General features: G+C 44.7%; 1 protein-coding gene across 4 annotated transcripts in view; it reads left to right on the top strand.

Annotated features, from left to right (window-relative positions):
• The window catches only part of AK5 (adenylate kinase 5), a 224,024-nt gene that overhangs the window by 186,011 nt on the left and 24,102 nt on the right, over window positions 1–13,911 (top strand). For all 4 annotated transcript variants that reach the window (XM_014740125.3, XM_005610487.4, XM_070268838.1 and 1 more), the window contains exons 11-12: window positions 6,436–6,599; window positions 8,807–8,923. In XM_014740125.3, coding sequence (XP_014595611.2) covers window positions 6,436–6,599; window positions 8,807–8,923 — 281 coding nt within the window. The remainder of the gene's footprint in view (window positions 1–6,435; window positions 6,600–8,806; window positions 8,924–13,911) is intronic.

Below are 13,911 nucleotides of genomic sequence, written 5' to 3'. Positions count from 1 at the left end.
GAGCAGGCAGGAGGAGAGGATCCATTCATCATTAAATTATTTATTCTTTCAGCCACTATTATAAAGTGTCTACTGTGTTTCAGGCACTGTATTTTGGCACCATGGTAAGCAAAGCACACCCATATGCTGTGCTTGTGGACCGCAGAGTCTAATACGGAAGACAGACTTGAAGGAAACTATAGCTTATAGATAGAGAGAGAGAGAGAGAGAGATAATTTACTATATACTGTGAAAAGTGCTGTGAAGGAAAATGCAAGGTGCTACAAGAGCCAAGGCAGAGAGGTTAGCCTTAGTCTGAATAGTTGTATAAAGTCTTCCAAACAGGAGAAAGGAGAGATGGAAGACAAAGGATGAGGACACATATGTTTGGAAAACGTTGAGGAAAGAAGATAATCTTCACCTTCTTAGTGAGTAGGAGGATTAAAGATGCCTGATAGGAGAGAGATGAATAAGAATGTTTGCTATTTTGAGAACAATGGGGAAACATATTAGAATCCATCCATGGACATCCAATTTGGTATCAGCAAAAGAGGAATATGTTTGCCAAGAATCATTAAAAGCTATTGTGAAGTTAGGTAGCATGACCCAGTTGACTCGGTTTTCCTACTTTCTCCGGGAATTCTTAGCAACCCAGAGTAGATGCAGATAAAGTAAGTGGTGGGTTGGCAGAGAGAGCAGGCTGGCGGTTCTCATGGCGGTCACAATAGAATTCAAAAGGGCAAAGGATTCAAAGTTACTAGAAAAGGCCTGGTGTCCAGCTGGTCAGGGAGGTAAGTGGAGCTCAAAGGAAATGGGCCAACTCAATGAGGTCACAATGAGGGCAGAGAACAGGTTGAGAAGAAGTGAGATCAAGTGAAAAGAGAAAGGGAGAGGAAGACATGATCAGAGGGGGAGGATAGACCCAAGCCGTGATGAACTCCCAGGTTCAGTCAGATCAATAGGGAGCTGAAATTAGGTTAACAATGCAGGTCTTGGTGCCAAAGAGGTTTAAAGACCTCTGAGGCTGGGGTGGAATGGGAATTAAGGCCTGGGAAGCTTTGCTGATGGCAATTAGAACCTAGACAATGCTGTCCCCTCTGCTTTGCCTTAGAGGAAATAAACTTTAGGGGTTTTCTAAGCCAGATACATGTCAAATATATATGTGTGTGTGTTTGTGTGTGTGTGTAAACACACACACTGATATATATTTGAATCACCTGCAAGTGGTCTGGACAGCTCAAAGTGATGACTAGTCCCCATACTTGTTTTTGGATTGTGTTTAGTTCAAACCCTGATATGCTGGATGACACCCTGCGGGAGCAACTCAGGTAGAGCTGAGGGATGCGTAACCTCCTCTCATTGTAAATAGCATTTACCAAGCAGTAATTTTTTGGCAGAAAGATGGGGCAAGGGAAATTTTCAATGAGATTTGGGACAAAGGGACAGATTTCAGAGGCTTTTCAAAAGTACACTCAACAGAGCTTAGCAACTGGTCAGGTATGGGAGGTAAGAAGGAAGGAGAGTGAAAGGTAGAATGAGGCAGAGGGTTGGTTCTTATTTCCTCCCATTTTACAGATGAGGAAACTAAGACTCAGAGAAATTAAGACTCACCTGTAGCCACATGACTGGTAAGGGGCAGAGCCAGAGTTTATTGCCGGATCCAGCCGTGCTGTGCCCTTCCCACTGCATCACTCTCCTCCCCTTCCCACCCTTCTCTGCAGGACCCTGTCCTGCTCCAAGTCGCGTTTCTGAAGGTACCAAGCTCAACCGTATGCTCTTCTTTTCCACGTGTGCCCTGTGTTGGCAAAGGTAATTATGCCTGCTCATTAATTACCCTTTCCACGCCTGGGCGAGGGTCCCCTTCAGGGGCTCCTGCAGTGGTGTTTATAGGCCGGGCTCATCGCCCCACCACATGGCTGTGATGCTGGCCTCACCTGTCCTCCTCCCATTAGACTGTGAGCTCTCTGATGGAAGACAGGGCCTCTGAGTCTGTTTATTCCCAGCGCTTAGCACAGCATCTGACCTATAGCAGCTGCCCAACGTACGTTTGTCAAATGAAGAGCTGATTAATAGCCTCATGCTTAATTCCAGGTTGCAGCCTACATAGTTAACAAGATACAATAAAATGTCAACAAAGGACATAATGACCTACTCTGTGCCAGTACTATTGAAAATATTTACAAATAAGAGTGTATTAGAAACTTAGATGCATGCATTGGTTTGTATTTGGGATTCTGCTGATTATCTACCCAACATCTGTACTTGTTTAGGCTTTCTTCCCGAGCCCAGAATGTGCTGTAACACGCCAGCTTTGCCATTTCATTCTTTTTTCCCCCAAGGCCAAGCCCCCTGCAATGGCTCCTGAGAAGGCAGGTCTTCTGCAGAGCCCAGCTCATAAATCCAGAAGCTGTCCCCTAAGAGAGGACCGCTCCAGTAAATAAGGAGCACCCTGGAAAAACATGGCCGAGGTGGGCCTGCCGAGGGGACGCAGCTTGTCAATTCCACCTCAAAGAACACCAGGGACCAAAGAGAATGCTCGAGTGGGGATATAGACATGGGTCCCCTGGGCTCGAGGTTCTCCTGCAGGCTCCTTTCCCTTCTTCGGTGCTCTGGAAGCCTCAGGGGGAGTGACACCCTGAGCTGTGAAGTGGGAGCTCACAGTATTTCCACTCTTCACAAGATAAGCACCCGTGGCCTCAAAGAAAAAATTTTAAATTACATTGGAGGGTGAGAATAAAGAGTTTTCACCTTTTTTTTTTTTTTTTTTGAAGTGTTGACAGACCCTTTCAGAATGGAACCTCAGATTCTAGACTCTTTTTATGAATCACACCACGCAGTCTTGTGTATAGGTTTGCTCAGGGGGTTAAGCTAAAAATCAATGCGATGACAGTAAATGTGACGGCTCCTCATCTGCTGTCAGTCATCTCGTCACCAGAGAACACTGCCCGCTCATTCTGATATGTGGCACCCCAAAAGATTTTTTTCCACGTAGCAAATTATCCTAGAAGGATAACAAGGCCCAAATGTTTTTTATTTAAGAGTCATAAGTTAAGACCTACAAGACGTGTAAGTGATGGTATATGAAAATTCCTATGTTCCTAGTGGTTTTGGTGCCTTCACGTGGTGATAAAAATCACTTTGTTCTCCAGTTTGGAGCCCTGGGAAGAATCAAGCCATTGTGCAGATTACTTAAAATTCCAGGGTGCCTGCACCATTTGGCTAAAGAATGCTAAGAATTTGCAGGGGTTGCTCCCACGAAAGGTTTCTAACTGGGGCCGCCGTGGCTGCTGTTTAACACACAGCTGTTGTTAATTTGAGCTGAAGATTTTTAATCACCTTTGTGTCGAGATTTATTAAATAACATTTTAGAGGAACAAAAACTATAATAGTCACATTAGTAGGATGCTGAAGGAAGAAAATAATTGGAACACAGCATTTTTGCCTCATGAGCCAAGTCTGAAAATATCCTTTCCACATGACTGGCTGCCAGCCATCCCGGGAAAAGAGTTTCTAGGTAAAGCCGGCAACAGAAGCCCTCCTGGCCTCTGCAGGAGCTCAGCCCTTTGTTCCCCTTACTCATCTTCCGGAAGCACTTCTTCCCTGAGTGGCCTTCTTTTGCTCCCACACTCTCCAGCTCTAGTGTCCCAGGAGACGAGAGTCACGGTGCTGGGAGCTGACGTAGGCAGTTGGCTGCTCCTTCTAAGTGGTCTCCTTGATTTTTGCGAGCCTCTGTAATTGCTGTTTTCCTGTTACATCTAGTCCCCCTGTGACAATACTGTGAGGGTCTGAACCTTCCCGTTTGGCTTAGGGCAGCTGATGGATGAGCGGAAGACAGAAAACCTTTCCTGGATTTTCTGCCAAGGTGAAGGAAAGGGAGTGAGAGGCTCTTCTCCTAATGAGGGACAACAGCTAACGTTGCCCCTCAAGAGGGGAGTCGCCAACTCTTCTGAGAAAGTTTGAAAATGAAGACAGGCAAACCAGAAAATTGCAGAATAAGTCGTGAATCCCCACTCCCGTGCTCAACTCTCAATCATGTTTTGCGTTGTAGTGTTAAATATTCCCTTTTAAGAAGAAAACCTCGATTCATGAGGCATTTATGGAGCACCTACTGTGTGCAAGGTGCTGCGCTAGTGAGAGACCTGGAGACCAAGCATAGGACAGACCGGGGGCAGCTAGACGCCGTTTGAAGCCCTGGCTCCAGCAGAGATGAGGGCGGAGGCCTGGTTCCCGTCAGAAGGCGTGAGCACTTGATCCAGGCCTGAGGGGCAAAGAGGGTCTTGAGAGGCGGAGAAAGCAGGGCCTTCCAGGCTGAGGACCTGAAAGAGCAAAACCACACTGGAAAAGCATGTCTTATTGAAGGGACAATATGTGTGTTACCAAACCAGGTTCATTTTTGCCCACCGCCCAGAAAGCCAAACGCCGGGACAAGATTGCAGCAGAGAGAGGGTTTACTCACAAGGCAGCCACGTGAGGAAGCGAGAGCACAAGCCTCAAATTCACCTCCCTGAAAACAGGGACTCAGGGGTGTTTATGGGATGGGGGCAAGGTGGTCTGAAATGTGGAGACGGGTGATTGGGGGTGAGGAGAGGTGAGGTAATGATGATCTGTGCAAGCGTAGTCAGATTTCATGCCTCTTCATAGGACCCATGTTCACAAAATGGCGGAGTTAGCGTGATCTGAGGGTGGAGTTTTTAGCCTTTTGATGTCAAAAGGTCGCCTATCGGACATCTGCGCGGGCCCAGTTGATGAGTTGGTGGTCTCAAGTGGCCTGAAGTGGACAAGGAGTTCTAATTCCTGAAAAACAGCTCACACACCTATTACCATGGTGACCCAGGCTCCAGCGAGATTTATCTATAGGAGCCTAGTGGGAGTCAGACAACATATTGCCTCAACAGCACAGTTAACAATGGGTGGGTTAAATAGCTAAAAGCTATCATCAATAATTGCAAAAAGGAAAAAACTTTAGTAGATACTTAATCATCAATGGCTGTTTGCCGGTTTCATGTGGATGGACATGACAGTGTTGGGTGAGGACTTGGAGAGGTTGACGGGAACTAGCTTCTAGAAGGCTGAAATGCCACTCTAAGGAGCTTGGATTTTATTCTGTGGGGAATGGGAAGCCATTGAGTGCTATGGAGCTGGGAAGTGACATGCTTTTCAGGCAAAGCATCCCGCTAGCCGGTGTGCCGGACTCCAAAGCTCCCCCCCCACCCCATGTGGAGGTGGAATGACTGCCATGGGCCAAGAGTGTGAGGACCTGAACTGAGGCCCAGTAAACTGGCTATAGCAGGAGGAGAGGAGGGAGGGCGGCTGAGAGCCAGAGTCCAGGCTTCAAATCTCAGACTGGCCACTTACTAGCTATGCAGCCTGAGGCAGTGGGGTTAACTTCTCTGTGCCTCTGCTTCCCCATCTGTAAAATGGAGAAAACAGTGCCACCTCTTAAGATTATTTTAAATGAATACACATCAGTGCTTAGAACAGTGACTGGTACAGTGAGCTCTTGGCAAAGGTTAGCTATTATTATTTTCAGATGTAAAATCCTACAATTTCGCAACTATTTATACTTGGGGAGACAAGAGAGAGTCAAAGAGATAATGGTCATCTAAGGAATATGGCGGATACTCAGAATTAGTTATAATAACCAGAAAACAATAGAAAAAATCATATTGAGGGACATTCTACAAAATAACTATTTGTAATCCTTGAAAGTGTCAAGGAAACATGGAGGCGCTGTTCCCTAGGGAAGGGGACCAGAGGACATGACGACTAAAGGAAGCAGGTGATTCTGAACTGGATCCATTGGCTTCAGAGGACATTACTGGGGCAATCGCAATGAAATGGCATGGAGTCTGAAGATGTAGCTATGCAGGAGGTTGTGCTTGGTTCCTTGTTTGAAGGAAATGATACTAACATGTTCCGTAGTGATGAGGCATCAGGCTGGCAACTTATTCTGAAACTTATTGTTTCAGAAAGTTCTTTGTACTCTACTTATAACTCTTCTGTAAGTTTGCGATTGTTTGAAAATGAAAACTTTCTTTTTTAATTAACAGCTAGCATTTATTGAGCGCTCACTATGTGTCGGGCACTGTGGTCAGTGCTGGACTCAGTTCATGAGCAGATTCAGTTCCCCAGGGAACTTCTCGGACTTGCATCTCTACCACAACGGAGTCGTGCACCCCTCTCTGCACCCCTGTAGCAGCTTGAACTTCTCCCCACCAGACCACCACGTAGTAACTGCCAGTCGTTTTTCTGTAACCCCTCCCCTCCATGGACAGTAAGCTCTTGGAGAGCAAGGACTGTATGCCGTTCTCCCTTGTATCCACAGGTACCCACACAGCTTAAGTACTCAATACGTGCTTGGCGAGGGAAGCACTGAGGCTTGCTCACCGTGGTGACTTTGGTCAAAAATGAGGCCCAGAGTTGGGATGGATGTCTGATACATGACTTCTTTTCTAGGTGGCCCAGGCTCTGGCAAAGGCACACAGTGTGAAAAGCTGGTGGAAAAATATGGATTTACGCATCTCTCAACTGGCGAGCTCCTGCGTAATGAGCTGTCATCAGAATCTGAAAGAAGCAAATTGATCAGAGACATCATGGAACGAGGAGACCTGGTGCCCTCAGTAAGCAACAGCTGCCTTCCCTGCCTGGGGAGATCTTCTGGGGTGTTGCAATTAGCCTAAGCTGCTAGAACAAAGAGACCCGAAAGGACAATAGCTGTGTTTTATCTCTCTCTTATACAACAGTCCAGAGGCAGGTGGGAGGTCCACTGCCCATCTGTTGGACCAATATGTCCAGACCCAGGTTCCTTCTGTCTTGTTGCTCTGCCAGCCCCTTGAATGTTACCCTGTTTTTTGTTTTCCCTCAAAACTGGTACCTACATTAGAGTTAAAATCTTCAAAGCAGAGGTGAGCATGGTGCAGCAGAACCTAGGATTAGAAACGTTTGGAAAATAGAAAATGATGATTTGGTCTAGTTCTGGGCATTATGATAGCATTATCTTTAAATTTGATATCTCCCCTATGTAGTTTAAATAATGAATATCCCTGTTATGTATCTTTTTTCTTTTCAAGTCACCATCCATCTCTGAGAATCTGGATGCCATGGGTATCAAAAAATATTCACCCTTGCCATCCCAGGTTCCATGCTGGGCTCTGTCATTACGCCTTGTACAATACAGTCCCTATGCACTAACAGAGCTTTCTGCTTCCTCTTCAACAAGCTGCAATCTATTTCCCACCTGGAAGCCAGAATGGTCCTCATGAAAGCAAACAGACCATTGCAACAGCCTCTTAGCTTGCCTCCTGTGCCTGCTCTTTCCCCTTTGTGGTTTACTCTTTTCCAGCAGCCACAGTGATTTCTTGAAAACGTTTTCAAACTGAGTTATTCCCTTCCCCAGAACCTTCCAGTGGCTCCCTCAACACTTAGAATGAAATCCAGAGTCCTTCCTGTGGCTCTAGACTCCAGCTAGCTCTCTAACATATTTCCCACCACTCTCACCTTGCTCACTTGTTGGATAGCCACTGGCCTTCTCACTGTTCTCCCACAGGCCATGCTGTTCCTGCCTCAGGGCCTTTGCACTTGCTCTTTCCGCAGCCTAAGGGCTCTTCATATATTCATGTAGTTTGTTCCTTTGCTTCATCTAGATCTCTGCTTACATGTCACAACTTATCAAAGAGGCCCTCCCTGACCACTCTATCTAAAATAGCACCTCCAGCACTCTGTGTCTCTTTGTCCTGCTTTAATTTTGTTCCTAGCAGTTCTCTCTAGCTGCCTCTTTATTATATATTTATTTGCTCATCATCTGTCTTCCTCATGAGACTATAAACTTCATGAGGAGTTGATTCACAATCACCTAGGGATCAATTCTGGCCACGTTGTGAGGGCTGCATTGCCCGAGCCCCTGCCAACAGTCAGCGGATGCCAGAGGATGTCCGTGGATGCCAGGGAGCAGGAGGTCCTCCCCATTTGAGCACTGGTTGCATTTTTCCTACATCCATTCCCAAGCTTCATGTATCTCTCCTCCCTTATTTTCCATAAGCACAGATTAAATCAAAATTTTTAAGAGAGAAAGCAATATTGCTAGAAAATGCTACTTCGTATCTACTGAAAGTCTCTTCAAGTCAGTGGATGTCAAATTTTCTAACATAGTTCCTGGAAAGAAGCCAACAGTGCTATACATTTTATACCGTGTTTGGTCTAGTTGTAAACTGCCATAATGCCTGATTCATGAGGGCCACTCTATGAAATAATGAGTATTTCATCTAATCTAAATGCCATTATTTTAAGATACCCCAATAAAATTTAGTTAATAAAATATGCCAGTATGTGGGGGCTGGCCCGGTGGCACAGCCGTGAAGTTCACACATTCACTTTAGTGGCCCAGGGTTTGCCGGTTCAGATCCCGGGTGCCAACCTACCCACCGCTCATCAAGCCATGCTGTGGCAGGCTTCCCACATATAAAATAGAGGAAGATGAGCATGGATGTTAGCTCAGGGCCAGCTTTCCTCAGCAAAAAGAGGAGGATTGGTGGCAGTTGTTAGCTCAGGGCTAATCTTCCTCAAAAGCAAAAAGATGCTGGTAAGAAAAACACTAATAATTAAACTATCACTCAGCACTAATCGTAAGATACCTACCAATTTTATTGACATTAAAATGTAGAGGGGTGAAGTGAGATTTACAATTGATGAAATACGGTGTCTTGCTGTCTGCATTTCATCTCACCTGAACCTTTCTCCCTCCCACAATGGGATAACTGAGGAGACCTGTGGTGGTTCTGTATTGTTCTATGGAAGAGCTCAGGCCCTGACCTCTCTGTCTCCGCTCCAGGGCATCATTCTGGAGCTCCTGAAGGAGGCCATGGTGGCCAGCCTCAGTGGCAGCAAGGGCTTCCTGATTGACGGCTATCCTCGGGAAGTGAAGCAAGGCGAAGAGTTCGGACGTAGGGTGAGTGTTGTTATGGGGAACATCCCAGAAGAAAAATAGGGGATATCATTGAGGTTGGGGGATAAATTCAAAGTGTATCCCTTTCCCAATTACATTAATCAAAACTTTCCATTACAAATGGCAGAACTCTAACACACTGGCAAAAAAAGGGAGTGGGGGTGGGGTGAGAGATGATGGTGGTGGATTTAGTGGCTCAACTAATTGAAACCTCCAGGAGTGGTTCACACTTGGTTGGATCCATGTATTCAAATTTGTTCATCAATTATCTGACTTTCTCCATCTCTTGGATTTTCCTTCCTTTGTGTTGACTCATTTTCTTGCTGTTTCAGGCCTCTATTCCATCATCTAAGTGACCTCACAGAAAAGTGTTTCTATTCTCCTGGGTTGTGTTTCATTATCCTGGATATTAGGTCATGGGCCCATCTCTGAGCCAATCACTGTGGCCAAGGGGAGGATGGAAGGGCATGTGATGGAATCTTCAGGATTAGGCTGATCCAGCCTGGAGGACCAGAACAGGGATGGGAAGGGAGGAGAGAGAACAGGCGCCACGCCTGAATCACACAGACTCAGAAGGGAAAGGGAAATTACCCAAAGAGAAAAGGGATGCCCTTAGAAGAAGGCAGAGAAATGGGTGCCAGACAGGCCGAATCAAATATACCCACCACTCCAGCCTCCCACCATCCCCACCTTCCCAAGTCCCCCCCTCTCCTAGTGAAGAGGATGGGTCAGGACCACTCACAGGGGAACAGCAGGAAGTAAAAACCATTGTAGCTACCATTTATTGAACCTACTCTGGGCTGGGTCCTGTACTACACACTTTACACATGTAGCAAAGAACAGGCAAGAGGGAGGCAATTATCCCCATTGATTAAACAAAGACTCCGGGGCCTACAAGAATTACTACTTATATAGATATCTCTTTAGACTAGTTTTGAAAGATTGTCGTATATATTATTTCATTTGATATGTGTGTGTGTTTGTGTGAGGAATATTGTCCCTGAGCTAACATCTGTGCCAATCTTCCTCTATTTTGTATGTGGGATGCCACCACAGTGTGGCTTGACGAGTGATGTGTAGGTCCACGCCCAGGATCCGAACCCATGAACCCTGGGCCACCAGGGTGGAGCACGTGAACTTAACCACTACACCAGCAGGCCAGCACCCTCGTTTGATATATTTTTAATAATCTGTTAAAATAGAGGAAGTATTCAAAATTTACCGTCTTAACCAATTTAAAGTGTACGGTTCACTAGTGTTACCTATTTTGCGTTGTTGTGGAACCAATCTCCAGAGCTCTTTTCATCTTGCAAAACTGAAAGTCTGCACCCATTAAACAACGGCTCCCTGTTTCCCCTCCCTCTGCCCTGGCAGCCCCCATTCTACTTTCTGCCTCTATGAATTTGATTACTGAAGGCCCTCATGTAAGTAGAATCAGACAGATTTGTCCTTTTGTGACTGGCTTACTTCCCTTAGCATAATGTCCTCAAGGTTCACTCATGTTATAGCACGTGTTACAATTTCCTTGCTTTTTAAGGCTGAATAATATTTTGTTTGTCCATTTATCTATTGATAGTTACTTGAGTGGCTTCCACTTTTCAGCTATTGTAAATAATGCTACTATGAACACAGATATACAAATGTCTCTTCAAGACCCTGCTTTCAGCTCTTTATATACACATTACTGTGTGTGTATGAATATGTACACAGTAATTTTGTGTGAAATTACTTGATCATGTAATTCTATTTTTAATTTTTTGAGGAATTGGCATACTATACGTATACATATGCACCGCCAGCCATAGCCACCTCACCATTTTACATTCCCACCAACAGTGCACAAGGGTTCCAGTTTCTCCACATCCTCACCAACACTTGTCATTTTCTGTTGTTGTTTTTTTTTTATATAGTAGCCATCCTAATGGGTGTAAGGTGGTATCTCATTGTGGTTTTGGTTTGCATTTCCTTAATGATAAATGTTGAGCATCTTTTTCATGTGATTGTTGGCCATTTGTATATCTTCTTTGGAGAAATGTCTATTCAAGTCCTTTACCCAGTGTTTAATTGGGTTGTTTGGTTTTTTGTTGTTATTGAGTTGTAGGAGTTCTTTGTATATTCTGGATATTAACCCTTTATAAGATATATGATTTACTAATATTTTCTCCCATTTTGTAGGTTGCCTTTTCATCATTCTGTTGATTGTGTCCTTTGATGCACAGAAGTTTTTTATTTTGGTATGGTTCAACTTGTCTATTTTTGCTTTTGTTTCCTGTGCTTTTGGTGTCATATCCAAGAAATCATTGCCAAATCCAATGTTATAAAAATCTTCCCCTATGTTTTCTTCTGAGTTTTGTCATTTTAGCTCTTACATTTAGTTCTTTAATCCATTTTGAACTAATTTTTGTATATGTATAAAGTAAGGGCCCAACCTCATTCTTTTGCTTGTGGATGTTTAGTTTTCCCAACACCATTTGTTAAAAAGACTGTTTTTTCCCAATCGCATGGTCTTTGCACCCTTGTCAAAAATCAGTTGACCACATACGTGAGAGTTTATTTCTGGGCTCTCTATTCTATTCCACTGGTCTACATGTCTGTCTTTATGCCAGTACCACACTGTTTGATTACTGTGGCTTGATAAGTTTTTAAATCAGGAAATGCAAGGCTGTCAACTTTTCAAGGTTGTTTTGGCTATTCAGGGTCCCTTAAGATTCCATATGAATTTTAGGATGGATATTTCTATTTCTGGGAAAAAAAAAAAAAAAAACACCATTGGGGGGCCTGCCCCATGGTCGAGTGGTTAAGGTTCTGCACACTCCACTTCAGCAGCCCAAGTTCATGGGTTCAGATCCTGGGCTTGGACCTACTCCACTGATCAGCCATGCTGTGGAGGCACTCCACATTACAAAGTAGGAGAAGATTGGTACAGATGTTAGCTCAGGGCTAATCTTCCTCAAGCAAAAAAAAAAATTTGCCATTGGGACTCGATAGGGATGCACTAAATCTGTAGATCACTTTGGGTAGTATTGACATCTTAATGATGCTGAATCTTCCATGGATTGTTTACATTTTTGTTTATTCTAATCTTCTAGCCATTGTCCAGGCTGGGGATACGGCACGTAGGGATACACGCTGAGTAATTGAGGAACAGGGGCATTTTTCCTTCACCACCTAGAATCAGGGCCTGTGCAAGGCTAGAGGTTGAGGAGAGATGCAGAGAACAGGATGCAGAACAGTGTGGTTGGCCCTGGAGGAGCTCCCTACCTGGTGGAGACTGGCTGTCGCGTAAACACATCATTGAAATACAGTGGGAATGTGCTCGAACGCTGCAGGGTCAACAATGTTTATTGAGGTTCGGGCTTCAAGGTGGCAGCAGCCCCCAGCTGATTTCACACTGACCTTTCCTGTGAACTTAAGGTCCCAAGAGCCCTGGGTGGGCCTCTGGCAGGGTCAGGACAGGTCATGCACTTGCTTGGAAGTGCTGGGGAAACATGTTTTCCAAAGTCTTTTTTTTAAATTGCTGTCAGAGGTAATAGAATGTTCTCTTGAGACCCCCAAGCGGCCAGGTGTGATAAATAAGATGAGTATCTCTTTTTTTGGTCAACTACTGTGTACAAACAACAACAATATTATAATCCTTATTCTCCTTTTGGAACTTTTAAAACTGCGTCTGAAGACAAATCCCTAAACTTAGGCCTGTGGGATTCCGAACAGTTCGGAGCAGTGACAGCACTATTGTCACGCATGTTGCGCCTCATGGCACCTTTAAAGCATGTCACTCATGGTCTAGAATCAGAAAATCTGGATTTTCCTCTCTGCCATATATTAGTGTGACCCTCATCCAGTCACACACCTACAGATTCTTCCTCTGTAAAATGGAGATAACAGTATGCCTGCCACACCCCATTTAGAGGGTTTTGTGAGCATCAGATGAGGGAACATACATAAATGTATTTTTAAGCTATAAAAGGCTATAAATGTTATCTCGTTTAGCTCACTCATTTTTAGTCACACCTCACCCAAATGTGTAAATCCCAGCTCCGTCACACCTTTGTCCTTTGCTTATGACCCAGTTAGGGTAAGTTGAGGGCTTTAGACGGACAGTTGGTCTGTCCCTGGCCTGTGGGTATGTATGAATTCAAATCACCCATATGATCTTCTCCATAGTAAGGCAAAACTTCCTCTCCCACTGTGGGCCCCATTCAGACAGGTGTTAGAATGTGGCAGAAAAGAAACCTACCTAGGACTGTAGCAGTCAGAAAGAGTCCTCAATATGGTGCCTGGGCAGCTTCACCCAAAGCTAAAATTCAGGATTCCATTTCGAAAAATATACAGGTGCCCCACTTCATTACTGAAGCAATGACCTTCAAGCCAGGAGTCTTTAAAAACAGTCTTTTGCATACTGCGGGGGGCAGTTTGCAAAGCCCAAGCATGATGTTGATTTGTCCCTACACACAGTAACTTTAGAAGATTCTAATATCAGTTAGGCTTGTGTGCGAGAGAACTCATCCACCCCTCCAAAACCAGCACCTGCTTGAAAGCTGACCAGAGGAACAGAGATGCTACAAACACAGAATGAGCCACTGCTATTGATTCATTTATGCCCTGCAGAGACCCAATCGTTTGTACAGCCCCCTCCAAATTACAGGCAAGTAATTAATTTGAAATTTGGCAGAGACAAATACAGACATCTGATTTTCTGCAGAGATTCAGAGCAGTCAGCCTGGTTGAAAGCATAGTGAGTGTGTCTTATATGCTCATCAGGCCTGCGAATGGTTTGAACCAGCCTGCGGACATCTCACCAGTCACAGAGCCTCATGTGCCTGACGCACAGGACCATCTGTTGCCAAAAAAAATCCAGTTCAGTTAGCTAGGCTGATGCTTTTGCAAACTATAGCCGAGTTCTCTGAGATGCAAAGTCCTTTAGGATTTGCTCCGCTAGTGTACATAACATCTGTAAAAACCAAGTGCAAACTAATGTCCACAGCTTAGTG

Source organism: Equus caballus, chromosome 5 (genome assembly GCF_041296265.1).
Source record: "Equus caballus isolate H_3958 breed thoroughbred chromosome 5, TB-T2T, whole genome shotgun sequence".
In the NCBI taxonomy this organism is placed as follows: domain Eukaryota; kingdom Metazoa; phylum Chordata; class Mammalia; order Perissodactyla; family Equidae; genus Equus; species Equus caballus.
Note: the sequence above shows the minus strand (reverse complement) of the source record. Positions and strands in the feature narration are given on the sequence as shown.